The sequence below is a fragment of the Eurosta solidaginis genome, chromosome 4 (assembly GCF_040869045.1).
Source record: "Eurosta solidaginis isolate ZX-2024a chromosome 4, ASM4086904v1, whole genome shotgun sequence".
NCBI lineage: Eukaryota > Metazoa > Arthropoda > Insecta > Diptera > Tephritidae > Eurosta > Eurosta solidaginis.
In genome coordinates this window covers 256093684-256119841 of record NC_090322.1, presented here as the reverse complement: position 1 = coordinate 256119841, position 26158 = coordinate 256093684, and the positions used below count along the sequence as shown (strand labels likewise).

The 26158-nt window shown below is 37.5% G+C and overlaps 3 protein-coding genes across 3 annotated transcripts; 2 read left to right on the top strand and 1 right to left on the bottom strand.

Moving 5' to 3' along the window:
• Positions 1-4459: 4459 nt before the first annotated feature.
• LOC137251350 (mpv17-like protein 2) lies at positions 4460-6929 on the top strand. Its single transcript, XM_067785777.1, has 2 exons — positions 4460-5489; positions 6792-6929. The coding sequence occupies exon 1, from the start codon at positions 4743-4745 to the stop codon at positions 5319-5321; it is 579 nt and encodes a 192-aa protein (XP_067641878.1). The 5' UTR covers positions 4460-4742; the 3' UTR covers positions 5322-5489; positions 6792-6929.
• Positions 6930-7060: 131 nt separating this feature from the next.
• Ing3 (Inhibitor of growth family, member 3) lies at positions 7061-9522 on the bottom strand. Its single transcript, XM_067785776.1, has 4 exons — positions 9308-9522; positions 9027-9098; positions 8010-8958; positions 7061-7943 (listed from the first exon to the last, which is right to left on the bottom strand). The coding sequence occupies exons 1-4, from the start codon at positions 9333-9335 to the stop codon at positions 7385-7387; spliced, it is 1608 nt and encodes a 535-aa protein (XP_067641877.1). The 5' UTR covers positions 9336-9522; the 3' UTR covers positions 7061-7384.
• A 3954-nt stretch (positions 9523-13476) lies between these two features.
• On the top strand, positions 13477-22120 carry DNAlig4 (DNA ligase 4). The gene is made up of 8 exons (XM_067785775.1): positions 13477-13764; positions 13826-13958; positions 14033-14200; positions 14266-15212; positions 19221-19667; positions 19728-19871; positions 20931-21344; positions 21411-22120. The coding sequence occupies exons 1-8, from the start codon at positions 13591-13593 to the stop codon at positions 21783-21785; spliced, it is 2802 nt and encodes a 933-aa protein (XP_067641876.1). The 5' UTR covers positions 13477-13590; the 3' UTR covers positions 21786-22120.
• The last annotated feature ends 4038 nt before the right edge of the window (positions 22121-26158 follow it).

The window sequence follows — 26158 nt, the reverse complement described above, 5'->3', positions numbered from 1 at the left end:
TTTTTGCAAATTTACTGAACAGTGTTAGAAAATACATTAAAACTTAGCAGGGATGCGTTTGTAGGGTAATGGCCACGTCATTATCAAATTTTTCATACAGATGCATTCAACGCAATCTGGTGCATAGAAGCCCAATTAAACTTCCTTAACCCTAACGTAACCATACCCATATCCATAACCGCCTCAAACGGGATCGATTGATGGTGCCTTAACCTAAAAATCGTGAAAATTTCTTAAAAATGGCGAAAACGCAAAAAATTATAAACATATTCCACAAAAAATAAGTCTTTTAGTCATAACGTAAACAATGAATAAAATCTACAAACAGTTATTAAATTCACCAACTCAAATATTCAGGGCTATCATCGAATCCAAGTCGGTTTTGCGTTTTGTCGGAATTACAAACTAATATTGATTTAAATTTGTGTCATAAAACGGTATTGATTTTGCTCTTTTCGAATGTATATATAAAAGCGATGTTCGAATCAGCTGTTTTGCGATGCACCGGCAATTTTGATGTTAATTTTTTTGGCAAAATTTTATAAAATAGTTGTTTTGTGCATTTAAACAGAAATAAAAAAATTGATTGCCATCAAAATGGCATCAGCAGTTGTAGCATTTATATTATTGGAAGAAGAAAGTTGCGAGAGGGTCAAAAAGGAAAATTTTGAGAGATCGCAACAATCCATTTAAGTTGCCAGAGGCAGCGTAATTAAAAGTATTTCTTAATGTGGGTATCTAAATATTTAGAGTGTTTTTGCTGTTACATTGCATACTATCGCTACTAGGCATGATAGGAACTTTTCTCTGTTTATGGCGCAGGAACAGTAAGGTTGGCAAGGACCCGCCCCAGCCGACAACGACTAGCCACTGTGCACCACCACATCATGCCGACCGCCTTCCTTACTGCTTCCATCAAAGATGCGAACCCATAACAGATGAGGGAGGTTACTGGTGATGTCGATTTTGCTGGTGAAATTGACGCTGTTGTTGGTTGTGGTGCGCGGTCTTGGGCGCGCTGTGTTGATACTGTTGGTGGTTCTTGCGCTCTGGTCCGAGGTGATCGAGTGAACCTGGTGGCAATAAAATTTCGTGTTGACTTTTACGACCTGTATGACTTGGTGCTAATTGGGCGCTCGTTGTATTACGGTGCAGCGTACTGCAGGCCCTGGAGGCGGAGATGGTGCCGGACGCTGTTCCAAAGGTGGTAGTGTACTTCGTAGACGTAGAGAAAGGGGTTTATCTGCGGATACCAAGGGTTCTCATCACAATTGGTTTAGTGCCGTCTGAATCCGAATCGGAATCACTAGTACTTTCCTCACTAGGTGTGACTGTGAAACGCCGACCTACTTCAACTGGATATTCTATACGTTGAGTTTGTGCCAACACAACACAACCGTTGTAATGTTTATTACCACCCAAAATAGACGAGTAGAAAAGAGATTTTTCGGAATTTTGGTGGTTAACCAAATATTTAAATATTTATTTCTTAAAAATATTATGTTATTTATTTGAAGTATAAAATATTATTTTTGTTTATTTTTGAGTTTAGATATTTTCCAACTAATTAGAATTTTCTTTTTTTGAAGTTATTCAAAATTTTAAGTTAACACGAAAACTCAATTAAAATTATTTTAAAAATTAAAGTAAAGAGTACAAAGTAGTTAACACTTTTTTGAGTTTAGATATTTTCCAACTAATTAGAATTTTCTTTTTTTGAAGTTATTCAAAATTTTAAGTTAACACGAAAACTCAATTAAAATTATTTTAAAAATTAAAGTAAAGAGTACAAAGTAGTTAACACTATAGAATGGACTTTGCGCAATCGACCCTTCCTAGTTTCTGGGCATTTATTTGAATACGTGCACAGCCGGCGAGGGTGTTTTGCGATTAGTTGAGTATAGTTGGGGATGCGCAGTTGATGTGAGCCATAAAGTTACTAAAGCAGTATCGGTGCTTGACGCCTTTGCTGTAGATGTTGTGCCAATAGATGTTACACGATCCTTTTGTATAATCGCAGGGCCGCTAAAAATTAGGCTTTTTGTTTTATAAAATTTTTCCGATTAACTGGGCAAAACTCTTGCTTTTTTTCCCGGCCGGAAAAACGTGGCTATCGTTTTTGCTGCTTTTTTCTAAATTTTTTTCCACGTCTTCTTCGTTTTACTTGCGCCCGGAAACTCATGCTTTTTTTCACTAGTGATCGCCGAATTTTTCTTTTCTTTGTTTCAATACTTTCGCCCCATCCACAGTCACTAGGTGTGTTCGCACGAAAACGCTCCCAAGTGTAACCGTAGACCATAACAGCAGACCGTAACACCTTCTAGTTTCATTTATCATGATAATTAGGATGAAAATCAGGTAACGTTTTACTAGACGTTGCACCACCAAATTTTTAGCAAAAATTGTCAAAGGTGGAATCAAAAGACGCGTTTCAACCTCTGTTTTTAGAATCCTGTCCAAAGATATAAACAAAGTATCGGTAAAATTTTCATGTGGTTGTTGTATTTTGCCAGATTCGTTGTACACATACATACGCTACTGCAAAAAGGGTGCTCTCCGTGCATTTAATTTTGAACGCCCTGAATGGGGCGAAGCACTGCTACAACAACAACTACATCCCAAAACCGGTGTTGGACCGACCCAGGGTTATTATTTTAAATCGCGGCCGAAGGCCGTCCTCTCGGGATCACTTTATGGTTTTTTGCAAATATCTTTCAAAAGAAATACAACTTTTAATTTCCGCTTTCGGTTTCTAAAAACGAGGTCGCGTCTTTTGATTTTGATAATTTTTGTTAAAATTTGGTGGTGCAACCGTGCAACGTCTTATAAAACGTTACCGAAAACCATACAAGCCAACCTAATAAAACCGCACTGTTTTTTTAGCGCACGCAAACAACCGGCGTGTTTTGCCCTAACCGAAATAAGCATGCGTGCGTGCGTAACTGAGCTGTCATATCTGATTAAATTCGAAATCGAGTTAGGTTTTAACGCAGCAAATTCAATTTAGGTTACTCTCATGCAAGTTGTATGTGCATGAGACATTTTTGATAGAAAATGACTTGCGTGCGTTTATATTAGGTTGGCTTGATACCGTATGAGGGACCTCGCTTTAATGTAACCATGGCATTATGTTGCAAGTTTTTGTTTTTGTAATTAGCACGTGCTGCATTTACTGTCAATATCCAGTTGTTTATCACTTGTTTATTTTTTCCATTGTTTACTATATAGTTTGGCAACTTAAATAGGGGTTATGTTGCGAATAGAGTGGAAGGCAGTCGAATGCCATATAATGAAGGAATGGTGCTCGGAGTTTTTTCAGAGTTAAAAAAAAATGATAAAAGCTTTAATAAAAATAAAACTATAATTTTAATAACAACAAAAACGCCTTATATATTCTATATACATAAATTCGTAAGGATTATCTCACTTTAAAATTTGAGTTAAATAATCTAAAGTTTTTTTTGAAACTGACTGAGTCGAGAACTGTGCGTGTAAATTTGCGAATTTTCACCGATCAGCTGTTAGTTGCGCTACTTGGTAAAATTTACAATGATTTTTTTATTCTTATTTTGATAATCAACGACATTGTACAGGTCTGCAAGTAGGATATGTAGCAGCACGCACATACACAGCCACGCTCACCTGATAAAATGCTTGTTCTTGTTCGTTTTTTTTGTGGATGCTATTTGGCACTGTTGTACTTCTTAGGACCAAAAAAAGTTTAGTAGCTGCTATCGAAAACTGCTTAAAATTTTTTTTTCCTATATTACAAAGAAATATACTTATTTACTTTCAAACGAGCACTTAATTACATCTCTATTTAATAACCATATATTTTGGACAATTTTAATTAACAAATTGTGATACTATATTACCGGGGACGATGGCTAAAACACGACCAAAACCGTCGGGGGAGGTATTAATAGACGCGTTTTGGCCTCGCTTCCAATAATTCGAATACTTTTTCTCTTCGGACTATTGACAACAGGACAAAACGCGTCTATTCATTTTTCTTTCCGCTTTTTTGGAGGGGTTATTGCAGTCGACCTCGGTTTCAAACTGTTTTTCGCGGAGAACTTTTGAACGGGTAGAAAAACTTAACTCACGTGTTTGTATTCTTAATACTGAAATAACTACGCGTCCTCAGATACCCCAATTGAAGACTTTTTTATAATTTTCTGAAGGACCCATATGGGTGCACTTAAAATTTCCTACTAAATTCGTTCAAAAAAATTTACCATCACAGCAACCCATATCTGATATTCCGATCCCTTTTTTGCTTCCCTGTGTCGCTTTAGACGAAGCAACCCCGGTAATTTTGACACTTCGTTCAGTGTCAAAACTCATGTTCCACGCAGGTTCCACTGGTTTCCACGCTAGTTTGACACTGACCGAAGTGTCAAACTGCCGTGTGTTAGAAAGGGAAAGAAATTGTTTCCCTCTCATACATATCATACTTGTAAACCTGTACAATGATCAACGAGATGGCAAGGAAATAATTGTTAATCGTGTTTAGATGAGTTGTTTGGGATTTTAGGGCGCCATTGCGCAGCGCCCTAAACTAATTGGTATTGCAAGTTATATATATATATAATATATTACGTAGGACAAATAACACAAAGACCAGACATTGGACAATAATCCACAAAACCAGAAGCTGCGTTTATATAATTTTGAAACAAAGTATTTTATACAATTCGCAACTAAGTACTTCTTCTAATACAACACCGATACAAATAGCTATGGCTAAAGTCAATGCCATACGCAGCGTGGCGGTAAAGTCAATCGAATTTTTTCGTGTACTACACAAACGTGCCTTCAGCGACAAATTTTTACTCATAACAAATGTTGGCATATCATTAAGCCTCAGTACGATGGGCGATGTGTTGGAACAACAATACGAAATTTATAATGGGGATATAAAGCAATGGGATAGCAGGCGCACTATACATATGGGCATATCTGGGATGGGAGTAGGTGTCATCTGTCATTATTGGTATATGTTTCTTGATAGGCGTATGCCAGGACGTACAATTGGAATTGTTATGAAAAAAATTGTACTCGATCAATTCATATGTTCACCATTGTACATATCAGCATTCTTTATGACAATGGGCGCATTAGAAAAGAAGAGCATTGAGGAAACTTGGCAAGAAATGAAAGAGAAGGCATGGAAATTATATGCTGCTGAATGGATGATATGGCCGCCAGCACAATTTATAAATTTCTATTGGTTACCCACACGCTATCGGGTATTCTATGACAATGTCATAAGTTTGGGCTATGATGTATATACATCTCAAGTAAAACATAATGATTGATCTAAAATATATCATCATGTAGCATTGTTGAAGTGGCTAATCAAGTAATGAGGATTAAGCAAGTGTGCTAAATCTCAACTGAAAGCTTCCAGCACGTCGGGTCACGAGTAGCGGCAATGAGTTGCTTCTCTACAGTAAGCTCTGAAAATTTACAGTGAATATCTGCATGTAAGTTGTAAACTTTTCTAATAAACGTTCCGATTTCGAATATATCAAGTTTTCGAAGATTTCAATATATCTGTGTTTATAAGCAATAATCGCCTAAGTCCCATGTAAAATGATGGGACTTAGGCGATTATTGCTTGTGATCACAGATATATTGTGTCACCACTATGAATGCGAATTCTCGCAATCGTTGTGCCAGGGCTTAGTTATTTGCTTTATCACGAATAGTAAAAATTCTACGTGTTTTTAACATTAAAATGCCAGTGGGAGTAGCGTCCGGCCATTCGCTGCAAAGTTTAGGCGGCACTTTTTCTTAGAATACCAAACATTGCAGACTAAGCCCTTGTGGCACTGAAAGGATTTAAACATTTCAAATGAAAAATACTTGTTTCTATGTATTGCCAAAATAATATGCATTCTTATATCAGGTCCTTGCTAAACTGGGTATCTTGTCTCTGTTGTTAGAACTAGGAAGGCATTACAAACATAAGTGAACAAATATAAATTCACTTAAAAAATTTAAACCCGTTGACCATATAACTTTAGCAAAAGCATAAACATGGCATTGGGCTAAATGACATCGGGAAAATAGCGCTTCAAGATTGTTTTGTTTGCTTAGCAGATTTCGGTAGTTAGAAGTTCGCCCTTGTCCTAAGGTCCTATTTCCATCTAAACTGATTATGTTGTTCTACCATTCTCGGAACCTCCATTTTGCGGCCTCTAATTCAGGAGCATTCAGGGTCCGAACTTTCTATCTGAAGTAACTAAGGCAACCAAACTGATAACAAGACAAATCATAATTATATACGTTCCAAAAACTTTTTGTAAATCCCTTTCATGAAACTATTGAATTGACTACTGTACAGCACTTGCAGAGATGTGTGAATTTACAATGTCTGCAAGGCAAATAAATAAGCGTTAAAGTGTCAACAAAATAATTAAAAAAAAAAATCAAGTTCTCTCTTTAATTTTGTTTCCATTCTATTGCATTTATGTCGTTTTTTCGTCGAGTTTACGATGTTGCATTTAGTGGAAAATATTTATTCTATACAAATTTAGGCATATCTTTTTGTTTAAGTGGAATTGCTGATCTAATTGATCAAAACTATGAAAAATATAAGGACGAACGTCAAGCTATCGACTTTAGACGTACCTTCACTATGTCCATAGCGGGACTTAGTAGTGGTGTTGTATGTCACCATTGGTATATCCTGCTGGATAAGCATCTACCAGCTGTGAATGTGAACAGTGTAATTATAAAAATTGTGCTTGATCAGATCATATGTTCTCCGCTTTACTTAACAGCTTTCTTTCTAACGTTGGGTTATATGGAAGGACGAACAATTTCGGAGTCATTTGAACGATTCAAAAAGAAAATTTGGAGAATATATCGATTTGACTGGATGCTGTGGCCACCAGCACAATTTGTGAACTTCTATTTATTGCCTACACATTTACGCGTTTTTTACGTTTATATTATTAGTATAATTTATATGACCTACACTGCACATGTAACACACGACAATAAATGAACTGCGCTCCCTTTGCTGAATTATTAAACAAAATATTGCAAGTACATATTTGCATAATCTTTCGGGAGTTTATTGACATAGATCAAATAGTGTGTGTATGCTTTCCAATTTTTCACAATTGGAGAGTTTATTTCAAAATGAGCCCATTTAGCATATGCAAATATTAACGGCGGAATAGAATACCCTCAGAATCAGCTCGATAATGATTATTACCCGCTGTCTAGAGCATTGCGTTGTTGTCACATTTTCGAAGAAACCACGATCTATTCAGGCCTTAAATTTACGGCACTTTACTATTATTATTTTTTTTTTTTTTAAATAGATGGGATACGCCTTTTTGAAATAAACTCTTCAATTTCAATATTACTAGTTTTTTCGATTTCCACGACGCCGCATTGATGCTGTACATTTAGGACAATACCATTTGCCTTTCGGTGGCTGCGTAATACCCACACAAGGATAATGAAACCATTCATATGGACAGGCATCGTTATCGCAAGCAACCATATCACCATAGGAAACTTGATTACAAGTACAATATCGTGGTTCATTAGGATCATATGACCATTCACCCTCTGGTGTTTGCTCAACTACTAAACCATTTTCATTAATGGTAAGATTTGTTGTTGGGGCTAGTGCAGTTGCTGACAGCGTCGTGGATGCAGTTATGTTTGCACGATTAGCTGCAGCAGCGACAGAAGTTGAAGCGCCCCCTGTAGTAGCTACTCCAGCACCTGCTGTTAAGCTGCCACCAAGTGTTGTTACGCCAATATTACTAATGGCAGCAACATTTGATGTGGATGGCAGCATATCCACTGAATCTACACTCACTGACGATGATGATGATCCCAATGAAATTGCGGATGATGGCGCACTGATACTACCAGCGTTATTGACATGCGCAATACTATTGGTATTCATTTTTCTATGTAAACAAAATAAAGATAAGTTTATTGAAATTAACAATTTTAAATACGAGCGCAAAACATACTTTTTTTGTTTCTTTTCAACAACTGCAGTTGTTTGTAGTGTTGTTTGTGCTACCGCAGCAGTTGCCGCATTGGCAATATCCCGACTAATCCAAAATTCAGGAGGACCCCCAGCTGCACCATGTATAGCCTCATAGCTAGCTTTGAGACTGGCAGTGCGCCGTCCCTGTGGCATTTGTTGCGTTGCAACAATGGCTTGACTTGCAGCAGCAGCGATTGCATTTGATGCAGATCCGCCCAACTGTTGTAAATTGTAAGCAACTGCTGCCGGACTGCTAGTTGAAGCAGTTACAGCCGTGTTTGAGGAGTTAAGTACGGAGTGATTACCTAAACCCGGTGTTATAGGGCGTACTACGGTCACGGTAGGTTGAACAGTTGTTAAAGCATTGTTAGACAAAGTTGGTCGTTTTTCTGGTATAACGGACAAAGTTGATGTACTGTCACGTCGCTTTTCTGGTTTTGGCGTACGATAGCGATTATCCTTTGTTGCGATGGTGGTCGGTGTTGTTGGTAGGGATAAAGCACCCATTGGTGCCGCTGGCACTCCTAACAAACTGTGACTATTTGTGGTCACCGACGCTGTACCTATAGAACCATAATATCTATTTTCTTTTTGTGTAACACCAATAACATTCATTAGTGCTGTTGCTGCCGTCGAACCACCATCTAATTCTAGCGAACGCTTTTCCAAAATTTCCGTAATACCATTATTATCTGCTTCTAATTCGCATTTAAATTTGAATAATTCAGTATCCAAGCGTCTCAGATAACGCTCAACCAATTCATGTATTTGCGTTGCAATATTTACTTTTTCATCCGCATCCTCCAAAACTTTGTAATACTCCTTACGTAGGTTCTGAAATTCGATATCAGCAGGCTCGTTTTGCAGCTCGCCGCGTTTACATAGTTGAAAAAATGTACGTGTTTTCTTTTCTAACGAATCCATGCTATCTGTAAGTATGCAATTTATCATATTACATATATTCATCAGTCTGCCAAGTTAAAGCTCATTTACTTACTCTGTACTGTCAAATCCAATTCACGCATCTCTGTGAAGCGATCCCGCAACTCTTGTGGTAAGTGCTCGATCACTGAAGTGGGGAGGATTAAATAGGAAATATATATATATTATTTATTTTTTTTTTTACTCCTACTAAGTGCAATGACGAAGTAACAACAAAAATACAAACAAATAATTGCAAAACAATTCGATTAATCACGAACATGGCCTTGAATTGCTTTTTGGTGGGCATGCAAATTAAAAGAAAATTTATGCTTCTCAAGTTGTTTAACGACTTACTTTCGAGATAGTCCTCCAAATACAACATGTTCCAATAGTATTTAAGTACAAGTTGTGTTGAACTTTTTTATGAAATATCACAAATATTAGTTCAGCTAAAAATTTGCAGTAATGTGCAAAGAAAACACAGTTAACAATAAAACCTTTTAGTGGCGCTGTCAAAAGTGGACATTCCGTCAGGGTTGCTCTGTAGAAATAAACATCCCTAATGCTACACTTAAAGCGGGAGTCATTGGTGCCGTATGTCGTATCGCTGTAGTCGTATCCCTAACGTAATCAGCTGTTTATCGTTACGACGGTAAACCAAAAACCAATTGGTTGGCTACGATACGGTTACGACCTTAGTGGTACCAATAATCGATTGCATTGATTCTCGAATCAGCTGTTAAAAGGTTACCGATACGGTTACCGATAAAGCACCAATGTTTCCAGCTTAAAGCTGGAGACATTGGTGCTTTATCGGTATCCGTATCGGTAACCTTTTAACAGCTGATTCGACCAATCTTATGAGAATCAATGCAATCGATTATTGGTGCCGCTAAGGTCGTAACCGTATCGTAGCCAACCAATTGAGTTTTGGTTTACCGTCGTAACGATAAACAGCTGATTACGTTAGGGATACGGATACAGCGATACGACATACGGCACCAATGACTCCGGCTTAAAGCCCGACACATCAGCAGTTTTTCATATAGATGAGTTTAGGGCCATTTAAACTTCCTTAACCCTAACGCCATAGTCGTTACCATACCCATATCCATAACCGTCTCCAACTTGATCGATTAATGATGCCTTAACCTAAAAATCGTGAAAATTTCATAAAAATGAAAACGCAAAATATTACAAACATATTCCACAAAAAATAGGTCTCTTAGTCATAAAATATCCAAAACAATGAATGAAATCTACAAAAAGTTATTAAATTCACCAACTCAAATATTTTTAGCTTATGATGGATATGGCGAGAAACCAAAAACCAATTGGTTAGCTATGGTTATGGTGTTGGCGTTATGGGATGGCACCATTAATCGATAAAATTGATTTCCACAAGGTAGGTCCGCTCAGCTGTTTCATCTGGTTATGGTTTTATGGTTATGTCACAATTAATTGGCATTTTTAACACAAGCTCATGCATTATGAATAGATTGCACGCATTTTTGTGGAGAAGAGTAGAATGAGCGACACTGGCGCCATCTGATATTGAAAATAGCTAACTCCCAAATTTTGTTACAAGCAAATCACAAGAAGAAGAATTTGACATTTGCTTCGGCTAAAGGTTCATGCACATTATACGACGCGATATGTATTGTCAAAATATTCTTTGCATGTATTCTTATGGAACCATGCACACCTAGCGACAGGCGTACGACGCGATACGACCACGAATATTTTGTCGGAACGTGTCGCGTCGTATTATGTGCATGAACCTTAAGGGTGTTGGCACACTTTGCAAGTGAAATTATTTTTTCCACTGGTTCGTAAATTTTCTAACATTTTTCGCAATTAAAAACTGCAATATAACAATCGAATACGACACAAAATATGTTAGGAAGTATTTTTGTTTAATAGGGAGAATGTTTATAACAGTGCTTCGCGAAATTTTGTATGTGAATGGGCAAGGCGTAATAAACTTCAATTGCCAATTCTGAAGTTCCTTCATATTTACAAACGCAACATCTTGGTTGATTGCGGCGATGTTATTGGAATACACAAGTTTATGTTAAACGCATCTATATCAAAAATGTCATTGTGCCGCGGTCTTTACATTTCAAACGCGTGATTTTTATAGATGAAGCATAGTGCTGTGATAGATCGTTCGAAATGGCGGGGATGTGTTAAGCCAGCATTTCGCGCTTTATGCCCAAATGACATTTGCAGCACTTTTGTCTGCAGCGCTCATGGGACAACAAAACTTGGTTATAACCATTGTGAATTCATACAATTGAAAAATCTTTCTATTCCTCTATTGCCATACCTACCTGTCAAATAATAGCTGACAGGGAAATGGAAGAAAGGTTTGTTTTTTGCTCACCGTTATTAAATTGGATTGCCATGAATCGCCCATTTGTGTTCAAATCAACCTTTCTTTTAATTGTGTATACAGAAAGTCTGACTAAATATTGACTTTAATTTCTAAAATCTAGCTATTAAATAAGATATGAGAAGTTAAGAAAGAATTTTAAAATATGTAAATAATGCAATATACCAGTCGTTTACAAAAATGTTTGAAAAACACTTTTGGCAAATAATTTAAGTAATCGAACAGCGATTGAACAGGTGGTCGAGGCTGTTTACTAATGTGAACGTTTTTAAGCTATTGCATTGATTTTATCGCGGGCTTGGCGACTAAATCAAAAAAAACCGTAACGGATATTTGTCCAAAAAGATCCGAAAAGGCTCGAAAAGGTTCGGTGTTAGCAACAGGCCAAATACATAAAATTGGATATCTATCATAAACAGCAATGGGCACCACTACATTTACACGGTTACCAAATTTAGAATGCGTTAGTAAACACGAACGCGTAGCGAGCTCGAAAACAAAATCAATTATTTATTTAGTTTGATTTCAATGCTTGAACGGAGAACACGTGTCACACGCACTCTTTGGTACTCTGTTTTAAGCGCGCGTGCGACACTTCCTCACCGTACGACCATCGAAATCAAACTAAAAGAGCTGTCGTTGATTTTCACGAAGTAGCCATTGTGCTATCGTATACATATATGTTCGCTTACAAGCCAACCTAATAAAACCGCACTGCGTTTTTTTAGCGCACGCAAACAACCGGCGTTTTTTGCCCTAACCCAAATAAGCATGCGTTGCGACAATTTAAAGCATGTGTGCAAACGTCAAATCTAAATGTCACGCAGAACAAAAATTGGAAATCGAGTTAGGTTTTCACGCAGCAAATTCAATTTGAGTTGCTCTCATACAAGCTGTATGTGCATGAGACATTTTTGACAGAAAATGACTTGCGTGCGTTTATATTAGGTTGGCTTGTTAGCAGGTGCTAAGCTCACGCCCACCCCGGATCATAAAGTTAAAGTTAAAGTGAATGTTAAAGTTAAAGCGAAAGTTAAAGTTAAAAATAAAGTTAAAGTGAAAGTTAAAGTTAAGGTTAAAGTTAAAGTTAAAGCTAAAGTTAACGTTAAAGTGCATGTTAAAGTTAAAAATAAAGTTAAAATTAAAGTTAAAGTTAAAGTTCAAGTTAATGTTAAAGTTAAAGTTAAATTTAAAGCTAAAGTTAAAGTTATAGTTAAAGTTAAAGTTAAAGCTAAAGTTAAAGTTAAAGTGAATGTTAAAGTTAAAGCGAAAGTAAAAGTTAAAGTTAAAAATAAAGTTAAAGTTAAAGTGAAAGTTAAAGTTAAAGTTAAGGTTAAAGTTAAAGTTAAAGTTAAAGTCAAAGTTAAAGTTAATGTTAAAGTTAAAGTTAAAGTTAAATTTAAAGCTAAAGTTAAAGTTAAAGTTAAAGTTAAAGTTAAAGTTAAAGCTAAAGTTAAAGTTAAAGTTAAAGCTAAAGTTAAAGTGAATGTTAAAGTTAAAGCGAAAGTAAAAGTTAAAGTTAAAAATAAAGTTAAAGTGAAAGTTAAAGTTAAAGTAAAGTTAAAGTTAAGGTTAAAGTTAAAGTTAAGGTTAAAGTTAAAGTTAAAGTTAAAGTGAATGTTAAAGTTAAAGTTAAAAATAAAGTTAAAGTTAAAATGAAAGTTAAAGTTAAAGTTAAGGTTAAAGTTAAAGTCAAAGTTAAAGTTAAATTTAAAGTTAAAGTTAAGGTTAAAGTTAAATTTAAAGTTAAAGTTACAGTTACAGTTAAAGTTAAAGTTAAAGTGAAAGTTAAAGTTAAAGTTAAAGTGAATGTTAAAGTTTTTTTTTAAAGTTAAAGTTAAAAATAAAGTTAAAGTTAAAGCTAAAGTGAATGTTAAAGTTAAAGTGAAAGTTAAAGTTAAAGTTAAAGTTAAAAATAAAGTTGAAGGTAAAGTTATAGTGAAAGTTAAATATTAACTTCTCATTTATTCAATAAAAGTAAAAAATTTGTTTTCTTATCAAACATTTCAAACATTTGCCACTTGTATGAATTCACAATGGCTATAAGTAACTCAAAAATAAGCCCCTATCAATGATTTGGCAGGCACTGTTAATGTATCCGTGCAACTGTCACTTCGTCCTAAAAAAAGTGGAGTTATGTTATGGCAATGGTTTGAACAATGAACACAGCCAAATAGAAAGCAGCTGCATTCATATAAATGTGCCAAATTTGTAAACAAACTAGTATTTCATAACATGGAACATGGATATATCGAAGAATATAAAATTCGCCGATATATGCTCTATGTTGGATAAAGTAAAAAATTCCAAAAACCAAGAAACAAAAGAAAAAATACTGCGACGCTATTATGAATCATTTCTCAAGTTTCGGCAAGTATTTCGTAAGGAACAAGCAGTGCCGGCTGATAGTCCCGAGGTAAGTGTGATTTAATGAACACATTCACGCAGAATTGTACATGATATTAAACTTGGTACAGGATGGCAGCTCCAGCTTCTTCACCGTCCTCAGATGTCTTATACCGCGCGAAGACATGTCCCGTAAGGCTTATGGTCTGCAAATAACGTCATTGGGCAGTGTCTATATCGATGTACTGAACCTGCCAAAAGATTGTAGGTGCTTCTAAATATATATATTCTTGTAATAATAAACAATCGATATTGAACCTTAATTAAAAATATATTAGCCAACGATGCACAACGTTTACAGGCGCGTACCTATAATGGATCCCATGGAGATTATGCTGATATTGTGTACGCAGTGCTGATGCCACGATGCAAGCATGAACCAAGCAATATCACGCTGTACGAAATACATCAGATGCTTGATTCTATCGCTGAAGACGATCGACAAGGTAAGTTTGGGAGCAATTGATAGCTGTGAGATAATCACAATTTAACGCACTTCACGTCCATATAGATACAAGAAAAGTATTAACAAGTCTTACCGAAACAGCCTCGGCGAAAGAGCAAATGTGGTTTATACGCTTGCTATTAAAAAACATGCATCTGGGTGTTGGTGAACAACGCATTTTTGCGCTCATGCACCCACAAGCTAAAGATTTGAATAGGCGTTGCTCAAATTTAAAGCGTGTTTGTTGTCTGCTGGCAGATAATCGAATACAAAATGAACTTGCGGCAAATGATGAAGAAGAGGCTGCTGTGACAGTAAACCCGATCACTAAAAGAACAAATAATATAATTTTTAATTTAAATCAAATCGTAGAACCATTCCAACATATACAAGCAATGTTGTGTGAAATGTTTCGCGGGAGTATTGAACAGCTAATGGCTGAGGATGTGTTGTATTTGGAGACAAAAATGGATGGTGAACGTTTTCAACTACATTATGCCAACGAACAATTCAAATATATATCACGTAATGGTATCGACTATACACATAGCTTTGGTGATAATTATAAAACTGGCAAGCTAACTCCATTACTACAATCACTCCTACCAGTCGATTTAGAATCGATTATACTCGATGGCGAAATGATGGTATATGATATGCAGCGTAAATGCTTTCGTGATAAGGGTGAAAATACGGATGTAAAACATTTAGATAATAGAGTGCATTGGCGTCCTTGTTTTGTAGTTTATGATGTGTTATATTTTAATGGTAAAAGTTTATTGGAGATGCCGTATGCACAGCGTTGTCAAAAAGTTGTAGAACTTATAAGAGCAGAAGAGTCTGGTATATTACAAATAATGCGTCCAATCAAATTAACAACACTGCAGCAATTTCAACAGCTATTCCAGCAAGCATTGGATGGTAAAGAAGAGGGTGTAGTGCTGAAGAAACAAAATTCTATTTACAAACCAGGTGTACGTAATGGCGGTGGTTGGTACAAAATTAAAGCAGATGTGAGTATTTTAAACTATGGTAGGTAGATGTACCCAAATATATAGGCGCAAAAGGTTGTTGTTGTTGTTGTTGTTGTAGCGATAAGGTTACTCCCCGAAGGTTTTGGGGAGTGTTATCGATGTGATGGTCCTTTGCCGGATACAGATCCGGCACGCTCCGGTAACACAGCACCATTAAGGTACTAGCCCGAGCATTAAACCTTCAGGCCATCCCTCCCTCCCCACCATCAAGTTCCATTAGGAGCTTGGTGTCGCCAGAGCGTCGGCTGTTAATGAAACAGGATTCGCCCCGGATAGGTGATGTTGACAATTGGGTTTTGAGAAGCTATATATTATGCTGGCAACCTGAAAAGGTTGCGCTACACAATACCTTGCTGGGGGTTAGGCGCAAAAGGTGTCATAAGGCGGTTTCAGCAAACACAAATTTTGGGCAGTCGTTGAGTAATAACTTTCTGAAGGCACGGGTTTGTTCCTCTGTCTGGCAGTTCTGTAACTGTGAGTTATAATCCTCGCACAAATGCATTAAAGGTTCGTTTAGTTGGATACTGGTTCTACATTGTTATAAAATTATAGGTTTATAATGACTCCAAGCTCGGCATGGAATATTAAAGTTAAAATCAATCAAAAGAAATGGACCTGAAGCTGATGGATTTAATAGTTTCTACATAAATATTACTCTTATCTACGACTTGCAAGGGTTAGAAGTTTTATAAGCTTAGACCGATTAGTGGAGGGGGATTATACGAAGAGTCCCATTACAGATTTTTCAAGATGGAAAATAAACTGTTTTTGTATTGATTCTTGGGTTTTGGTAACGTAAGGATCGCTGAACTCTTTTGGCCATCTTTTCACAAATGCTAAAACCGCTCTCGCTTTATTGCCTGTGATATTAATGTGAGGGTTGAAACTAAGTTTGCAGTTCATTGCACCGTCCAAGTCGACAAAAACAAACAGTTCCTGTTGTTGTTGTTGTTGTTGTAGCGATTAGGTTACTCCCCGAAGGCTTTGGGGAGTGTTATCGATGTGATGGTCCTTTGTCGGATACAGATCCGATACGCTCCGGTAACACAGCACCATTAAGGTGCTGGCCCGACCATCTCGGGAACGATTTATATGGCCACATTAAACCTTCAGGCCATCCCTCCCTCCCCACACCCAAGTTCCATGAGGAGCTTGGGGTCGCCAGAGCCTCGTCTGTTAGTGAAACGGGATTCGCCGCTCGAAGGTGAGGTTGACAATTGGGTTGGAGAAGCTATATATTGCGCTACACAACCCCTTGAATCCCCCCAGAAACCTGGGCATCCCAACAGACATCTGATTGATGAGCCAACACCGCCTAGGGGCTTAAGGAGTAATCTCCGTAAGCATTATGAGGAAATAAGGCACCTGAGAACAAAAACACGAGCAGGTCCTCAGTGAACTACACAAACAGGCGTCGGACCTTTATGCCAGGGAATGCCCGGTGAATCCAGTACTCAAATAACAGTACCCAAAACTTGCGGAAGAGGAACGCATACTCCCCAGGGAAACGCCAGTCACTCTAGCTCAACTTCGTTCTGGATACTGTAACAGGCTAAACTCTTACCTATCCAGAATCAACCCCGACATACAAAATGTATGCCCGACTTGCAATGTGTCCCCACATGACACCAACCATCTCTTTAATTGTAATGTGGAACCAACGCCTCTAACACCCCTTTCATTATGGTCCAACCCTGTTGAAACAGCAAGTTTCCTTGGACTCCCGTTAGAGGATATTGATGACAATTTGTGATCGGTCGCACCTATTAGGTGGGGCGAAGCACTGCTACAACAACAGCAACAATAACAAAAACATTCAACGCTTTCCAGAGTTTGGCCATTAATCATGTAAGTTAGCCACATTACACCAAGTAACTAAACAATTTTAATCTGTGTGGAGTACAGAACGTTCTTCAATTCGTTCAAACCAGAGGAATCATCAATGAAATTCGAACAAATGTTTTTAAAACTTACTCTTTAATTCTGCCGCAGAGATAGGAGGAAATCCAGCGGGTGAAGCCAGGTTAAAAGACAAGCAAATCGGGTTTATAGACAAGTAATGAGTGGCACACTTTGTTGTTGTATTAAAGCAAAAGGCACTCCCCGAAGGTTTTGGGGAGTGGCATCGATTTTGATGGTCCCTTGCCGGATATAGATCCAGTACGTTCCGGTAACAAGCACCACTGAGGTACTATCCCGACCATTTCGGGAACGATTAATATGACCACATTAAACTTTCAATGACTCTTTTAGGTTCTTAATATGTAATAAAACATCTTCAGGAAACAAATGTTGTTGTTGTTGTAGTTGTAATGATAAATAACCTCACAAAGCCCTCAAAAGGAATACTGAACCGAACGGGACAACTAATCGATGTTGTTGTTGTTGTAGCAGTGCTTCGCTCCATCCAACAGGTGCGACCAATCACAAATTGTCATGCAAGAAGGACATCAATTTTTTATGTCGGGGCTGATTCTGGATAGGTAAGGCTTTAACCTGTATCCAGATCGAAGTTAGCTAGAGTGACGCGCGTTTCCCTAGGGAGAGTGCATTCCTACTCTGCTAGTTTTGGGTATTGTTCTTTCTTCACCGGGCAATTATTGGCATAGAGGTCCGACGCCTGTTTGTGGATTTCACTGAGGACCTGCTTGTGCTTCTTAGCTTCACGCGTTTGTGTTCTCTGCCGTATTTCCTCATAATGCTTACGGAGATGGCCCCTTAAGCCCTTGGGCGGTGTACCCTCATCAATCAGATGTCTGTTAGGATGCCCAGGTTTCTGGCCATTCAACAGGAACTGTTTGGTTAGCATCTCATTTCTCTCCTTGATGGGGAGTATTCTCGCCTCATTATGTAGATGGTGTTCTGGGGACATAAGGAGACAGTCCGTGGCGGTTCTGAGAGCAGTATTTTCGCAGGCCTGTAGCTTCTTCCAGTGAGTAGTTTTTAGGCTTGGCGGCCATATCGGGGACGCGTAGCATGCAGTCGGCTGGCCAATTGCTTTGTAAGTGGTAATGAGAGTTTCTTTATCTTTGCCCCAAGTACTGCCGGCAAGAGGTTTGAGGATTTTATTACGGCTCTCACCTAAGATTTTGGAGTGTAAGACAGTCGGTACCGTAGTGCCATTGACGTGGATGTTCAAAATGGTCGAAATTTGGGACGTCCATGTTGTAAATAAAGTCGCCGATTATTTAGTCGGCGATAATGTCAGATCAGGGAGATATCCGTTTATTTTGTAGCAAAGCTCATCAATCTGTGGGCGCTTCCGGGGATTTTTCCCGACCAAGGGCTGTCATTTTAGTGTAACCCCATTTAATTTGTTGCATCCCTCCCACAATAAACCGATCTTAGGTAAGGGTTTAGATGCATTCCAAACAGTAAATACCCTGAAGCAAGATCGGTGCGAATGTCTTCCGAGAAAAGTTCGCCCATACACCCCCTAAGGGAGAGTTTATTTTTTTATAACAACAAAAAGAAATGCTATTTTGAAATTTGCCACCAGCTCTGTGTAATTTGTTTAGTTGTTGTTGTTGAAGCGATAAGGTTGCTCCCCGAAGGCTTTGGGGAGTGTTATCGATGTGATGGTCCTTTGCCGGATACAGATCCGGTACTCTCCGGTAATACAGCTCCACAAAGGTGCTAGCCCGACCATCTCGGGAACGATTTATATGGCCACATTAAACCTTCAGGCCATCCCTCCCTCCCCACCCCCAAGTTCCATTAGGAGCTTGGGGTCGCCAGAGCCTCGTCTGTTAGTGAAACATGATTCGCCGCGGATAGGTGAGGTTGACAATGGGTTTGGAGAAGCTATATATTGCGATGGCAACCTGAAGGGTTGCGCTACAGCCCCTTGAATCTGGTATTTTAGTCGCCTCTTACGACAGGCATACCTACCGCGGATATATTCTGACCGCCTAACCCGCTGGGGCTAAGTTGTTTAGTGGTATCTATTTGTAATACATTTGCATATTTACTTTTACTTTATTTTAGTACATAGCGGGCTTAACGACTGAATTCGATTTACTCATCATTGGTGGATTCTACAATCGCACACGAACATTTATACAATCATTTTTGTTGGGCGTATTAAAATACGTTTCTGATACACAATTCGAAGTCTATAGCATGGGTAAAGTTGATAATAGAACGCGCATCAATAAACGGCTGAATGACGCATTGAAACAATATTGGCAAGATTGCAAAATGGAACCGCCGCCCAATTGGTATCATTATAAGCCGTCAAGCGCCGAAGGTAGACCCGATGTTTGGATTGAACCACGTAAATCTGTAATACTACAAGTGCGAGCAACCGATTTAGCGCCGTCTTCCGCTTTTGCGCTATCGAAATCTTTACATTTTCCACGTGTCGAGATGTGGCGTAACGACAAGTTGTGGAGAGAATGCCTTTCATTTGAAGATTACAAGGCAATGATTCAGGTGATAAAAAATAGTAGTATTTTACTATATTTGGCCTTCATTTTTTACTTTTTTCATTAGGATGAAAGGGGCATCAAAAAAATACACAAACGTAGCGTGGAGTTGACAGATTTAACAGCACCTCAAAAACGGCGCAAATTAACTGTGGCAGAGCGTCGTAAATTGGGCATGCTATCTTATGAGAATCGTTTCAATGCCGAAGAGGTAACATGAACTTCAAAATCATTTGAGCGAGGTTGGTATGATATCCGTGCCTTAAACGTGAAGTCGATTAGAAACAATACTCACAGATAGTTTCTAAATAATTTTAAAAACAATATCAAAGTGGTTCCAAAAAAAGCTCTGAAATAGTCCCGAAATGATCTCTAAACATCATGTTATAACAAAAGCCATCCCAAAATGTTGCGGAGATATTCATAAAATAATTCGGAGAATTATTCTGAAATGATCCCGAAATAGTCCCGAAAAGACCCTTAAAATCTCGAAATAAGCTTGAAACAAATGCCAACCATGCCCAAAACAATTCGTTACGAAACGGTTAAAAATAGTCGCAAAGTACTCGGAAATAGTGCCGAAATGATACTGAAAAAAAGTATACAAAAGTGAGCCCGAAATAGCCCCGATATATTCATAGTCTTAAAATTATTCCGAAACAAATTCGAAAATTGTTTCTGGATAAACCACGGAACAACTCGGGGAAAACTGTGCTGAAATTATCCCAAAAGCGATCTATAAATGATCCCTAAATAGTTCCGAAAAAGTCTTAAAAACAATTCCGAAATGATCGCGAAATATTCTTAAATTATCTCGAAAAAAATCTTGACTTATCCTAGAAAAAGTCTTGAAATGTTCTAGAAATATCACCTAAATAGTCCCGAAGTGATCCCAAAACTATCCGGAGAGCGATTTCCAAATTATCCTAAAATATACCCGAAACGACCCTGAAGGAGTCCATCCTGTAAAAAATCCCTAAATGATCCAAAGGCAGTCCTGAAATTATCTAAATGGTGAAAAGATAGTCCCGAAATGATCTCAAAATATTTCGCAAATAGTCTTTAAGTGATCCCGAAAAGGTCTCGATATGTTTCTAAAAATAATGGCGCAATTTTTTCCAAGTTGCTCCAAAATAAAATGAAAACAGTTTCGAGATTAACCTGAAAAGGACCCGGAATCAAACCCGAAATGATGCAGATATTCCCAAAATAATCACTAAAATACTCCGAGATTATTATTTAAAATGTCTCTAACTTATTTTTCCATTAGATCGAACAAAGCTCAAACCTCTTCGAAGGTTTCTCATTCTGCATATTAAGCGCAAATTTAAAAAAAGGCTACACCCCGGAGTCGCTGAAAGCTTTGGTGGTGAGCAATGGCGGTGAAGTCGTTGAAAATCCGATACAAGATTCTAAATGTATATCCGTAGCAGGTGAAATAACATTTCGTGTTGAAGCGTTATGTAAACATCGTAGTTATAATATTGCAAAATTAGAATGGTTGGTAGATACATGTCGAAGTCAGGAATTACAATTAACACCCGTCGATATGGTTTGCATAACAAGTGAGTTAGAAGCAGAATTTTCGCAAATATTTGATAAATATGGCGATCCCTACATCGAGTATACAAATATAGAGCATTTGATGAAAGTTTTAGATGGCATACAAGTTGATGCAGAGGATGTGAGTAACGCAAGTTGAACGCTTCATGTTGAATCAAAAATTGATTATAATTGAATTTCTTTACAGCTCACTTTGAACGAGACTGCTGCAACAGATAAAGCTGAACTTGAAATGATTTTATATGATGAAACAACAGATTTTTTCACAAATTGCAATGCCACCTTTTATAGCATAGATCAACAAACTCATTTGGCAAAATTGATTTTTCAATATTTAGGTGGTCAATGTTTAGAGATTGTAAATGATGTCAATGTGCAGCGTGTAAAATATATATTCATAAATGTAAATTTAATTGATAAAGTTAAGTTGAATGCATGGATTTTGAAACGTTTTAAGAAGCATTTAGGAAGTGTGCATGTTGTAAATATCACATGGATTTTGCATTCACATCGCGCTAAAAGGAAATTGGATGTAATTGAGTATACGTGGAAAGATTATTAGAGTATATGTTAAATATTATTTCTTTTACAATGAAAAATTTACGTTTATTTGTTAGTTTTTAGTTAAATTAAGTTTTTGTTTCTAACGCTAGTGCCATTCTTTTGGTCCACACTTTTGTAGTAATGGTTCGGATTTTGCAATTTGTTTTTTGTTTTTAGTACTTTTTTTGAAAATTATTTATTCTGTCATTAAGTGTAGTGCTACAAAAAAAGTTTATAGTATGTATTTAACAATTTCAGTAATGTTTATATTTTTTGGCTGTCCTCCGTAAATCTTTATTGTAAAAAAATCCTTTTTTTCATTAATTTCAATTAAATAAATTTTTTGTTCCTGTTTTTTTTGTGGTTTTATTTTATTACGCCATTGTTACTGGCGTATTTGTTTTTGTTGCGAATAATTTAACAAAACATCTTTCGGTCGTATGAGAAAAATTCCCGAAATTCCGGATGAATAGCCACTGCCTTATTTTTTATTTTAATAAAATGTACACGATTTTATGAAAACTTGTATAATTTCATTTGATTTTTTTTTTCGGAACGAGAATAAAAAAGGGCACTAAAGATGGCACAACGCCAAAACGGCGTGCCTCTAAACCAAAATGATCCCAAAATAATGTCGAAACTATCCCGGAAATAACGTCGAAGTGATCCAAAGTTAGTCCCGAAAAGGGGGCTTATACAGTAATTCGATTCGAAAGAAAATGCAATTCGAATGCTGTTAAAACACAACTTTTTTTTAATCCGAAAAAAAAAATTTTCTTTCGAATCGAGTTACATAATAAAGTCCCAGATCTCTTCACAGTAACGATATTAGGGAATTCAGAAATTAACATAAATTAGGCCCGAAAACAATACCGAAATCACTCTGAAAAAGTCAGAAATTATATCGTTAATAGTTCCGAACCTAAGTGATGTCTCAGGGATCCGAAATTATTTCCAAATTAGTGCCGAAATAATACCAATACACGCGAAAATTATCTTGAAATACACCCGAAGCTATCCCAAAATTATCGAAAAAGTTGTAGCATGACCTTGAGCAGGTTCCGAACTTGTCCCAAAATCATTTAAAGATAAACCCGAAATGGCTTCGGAGTAGTTCTGATATGACCCCGAAAGTCATTCCAAAATCATCCTAAAATAGGCCCAAGTATGCCAAGAATGATTCCTAATTATTCTTAAATTGGACCGAAATCATCCCGAAACTAATTCCGATATGATCCGGAAATCGTACAAAATTCATCCGAAAGTACCCCAAAAATAATCGTTGGACTCAGAGCTATGCCAATTTAAAATTCCCTAGGGGCTCTAGAGCAAATATATTTATATTATATTTATATTTATTGTAATACCGTCAATGAAACAAAGTTTCTTACAGACTACTAACAACAAGTACATACATTTTTATCTAAAGAATACAAGTATGTCACATACTAAACTTAAGAAATTAATATGCTAAGCATTTAAAAGAAGTTTAAATATCTATAGATAATGAGCGAAAAAGATTTAAGAAAGCTTCAGTGGTCTTTGAAAAATCAATGACGATTGTTTGAGACAAAATATTAAATTCTCGCATAGATCTTGCAAGAGGAGCATTGCTGGCGAAATTAGTTTTAACCTTTTTGCAGTATAAAGGGTAAGTGACTCGGAGGTTACGCCTAGGAACATTAAAAGTAATCCTTTCCATGAGAGAAGGGCAATCAAGGATCCCTTGAATAATATTGAATATAAAAGTCATCGACAACATAGACCTACGACTATCCAAAGATTGTAGGTCAATAAGCATGAGACGCGAAGCATACGAAGGGACAGGATCGTCGAATTTTAAGGTAATTAGAGCGAATTTAAGAAACACCTTTTGAATACGTTCTATTCTTTTAATAGAAACTTGGCTATAGGGCCTCCATATGAAAACTGCGTACTCAAGACGCGAGCGGACAAATGTTATATATAACATTTTCAGAGTGTAAGGGTCAGAAAACTTAGTGGAATTCCGACGGATAAAACCAAGTACTGAGTAGGACTTTGCAATGATGAAGTCAACATGATTATTAAAATTCAACTTCGGATGAAAGATAACCCCTAGATCTTTTACTTCAGTAACATTGCGTTGGAAAGTGTTCGAAATGCTATAGTTCGTAATACGAACATTCAAAATTTTAGCAAACGTCATCTTAAAGCATTTTTTAATATTTAAAGGGAGTCTGTAACGTAGACACCACGAATGAAAAGCGTCAATATCACGTTGAAACTTAGCTTCATCAGAAGTATCCCTGACTACCGCGAAAACTTTGAGATCATCTGCATACAGTAAATAATTTGCAAATAAAAAGCAACTACTTATTTCGTTGATGACGATTTATAAACACGCTTCAGAAGGGAGGTGCGACTGATCGATTAAAAAAACTGTGCCCTGAAGCAGCCCGAAGAGGAGGAGGAAAAATGTGGAACCATCCATTTTTGAAAAATTGTCGATTTATAAGGCCCATAGACTTGATATCATTGGTCAAGTTTAATTGCTTAAAATAACGATTTAAAATATTTAAAAAGCAGTTATTCCTAAGGGGCGTGGAAACCACTCTAATCCTAAAAAAGCCATTATTCTCTATATATAGGCCAAATTAGCTTGAAATACGCACAGAAGTTCTGTCGTGATTGAGACACAAAGACGATTCCAAAATTATTAGAAAGAAATTGATCACAGGGGACCTGGGACCCCTCTATTTAAAAAGAAGTAATCAAGACAGTAGACTCGTCCAAACTATATGACAGGTTGATTTAGATGGGTTTGGGTAGCTACTACCCCAACTTCATGGAATCACTCACCTCAATACAGATGGAGCTGTTGAGAATATCCAGCCGCATTTTACGGATTACGATCGATGTTCCGTCAACACTCCAACCACCATTGTGTCGTACCTTTCCCGTGGTTGAGAGATGGTTTTTTTTGAAACCTAGTAGTTCCGCTGAGCGCTTGGCAATAACAATTGTCCAGAAGGATTCGGCACGTGGCAAGTGTTTTTATCACAGCGCCTGAATTGCTGAACCGAGGTCCACCATTCCACTGCTAGACTGACCAGTGATATTCGAAAGTACCTGTAGGGCTCCACCATCAGTTCGCAGGTCTAGCTCGTGGAAAGAGATCCGCGAGAATGATGTCCTATCCATTGGATCCACACAATATTTATCGGTAAGTGTCTCGATGCTACTGCGAAGTAGTTCAGTCACTCGTCGATCACGCTTCGCTAAATGTTCAACTCTCTAATATATGACACCCTTCAATAGAAGCAATGCGCTTGAAAGGTGCTTCAATGGTCGGACAGCCTAAACTTCCCGCTAAATCTGAGTTTCTGATAGAACAGTGGATCTCGAACCGTATAATCGACCCCGAACAAAGTATTCCATCACTAACTAGTTCACAAGGCCCCTGATCAAGACGACTTTCCAACCACACTTCTCCCCCACCATGGAGTAGGAATCGACTGATCTCTACATACCCGAATGGTCAAGGGGTAAAAACAACCTAGTAGGTACTAGTACGAGAATGTGCCGCATTTATAATGGATAAAGGACTACTCACATCTGCGGTACCCCCAAACTTTCGGGGTAAGTACCTTACCAGCGGTACTGCGCAAGTTATGGGTGTTTTGAAAAGGAGGAGCTTGTACCTCCTCGAGAATAGAGAATAGAACAAAATCAAATTTATTGTGGTTTGCAGCCAATACGGATTTAGGACCACCTAGCCACGGTACCCATGTTCCTGAAAATATCCCTTAAGGTGTCTGGAAATTTCCATCTGAAAAAGATTTTTTGGCCACGAGCCAGAGATAAACACTATATGAATGCCCCGTTGTTCGCTTTGAAATTGGTCTCTAAGTGTTGCCTTTTTGTTGCTATTCCTTTATTCACCACTTCTCTAATATCAATAACAAAAACAATTGTATAAAGCAATATGAGCATGTCTCGCTAATTAAATACACATTCCAACTTACGTTTCCACTCAGGACCGGTATTGGAGCCCGGAAGGGTAGGGCTGACAAATGCCCGCAATTAACATGCGTGCAGAAATATACCTAAGGCTTGTGATGTTTTTAACGGGACGTGGGCAACATTCGGAAGTTGATTAGTTTTTCGAAATTTCTTGACTCTTTGACTGAGTGTATATACAGAATAAGTGAGTAGTAAATAAGAAAATCTGATTTTGGTTAGTTCCGTTTTGAGAAGCTCCAATGTCAGAAAGCTTCCAGGACGATCCCATAGCTACCCCCAGCGGGTAATGGGGCTTAGAATATATCCGCGACAGGTATGCCTGTCGTAAGAGGCGACTTAAATACGAAATTAATTCAAAAGGTTGTGTAGCGATACCCTTTCAAGGGA

What these genes read in the sequence shown, in the direction of transcription:
- LOC137251350 (XM_067785777.1), top strand. Translation starts at nt 4,743, where the DNA reads ATGGCTAAAGTCAATGCCATACGCAGCGTGGCGGTAAAGTCAATCGAA.
- Ing3 (XM_067785776.1), bottom strand. Translation starts at nt 9,335, where the DNA reads ATGTTGTATTTGGAGGACTATCTCGAAA. An exon ending in TTTGGAGGACTATCTCGAAA is followed by an intron (nt 9,099 to 9,307) that starts GTAAGTCGTTAA and finishes TCCCCACTTCAG; the next exon opens with TGATCGAGCACTTACCACAA. An exon ending in GTTGAAAAGAAACAAAAAAA is followed by an intron (nt 7,944 to 8,009) that starts GTATGTTTTGCG and finishes TTGTTTACATAG; the next exon opens with AAAAATGAATACCAATAGTA.
- DNAlig4 (XM_067785775.1), top strand. Translation starts at nt 13,591, where the DNA reads ATGGATATATCGAAGAATATAAAATTCGCCGATATATGCTCTATGTTG. An exon ending in CGCTGAAGACGATCGACAAG is followed by an intron (nt 14,201 to 14,265) that starts GTAAGTTTGGGA and finishes ACGTCCATATAG; the next exon opens with ATACAAGAAAAGTATTAACA. An exon ending in ATTACAAGGCAATGATTCAG is followed by an intron (nt 19,668 to 19,727) that starts GTGATAAAAAAT and finishes TTTTTTCATTAG; the next exon opens with GATGAAAGGGGCATCAAAAA.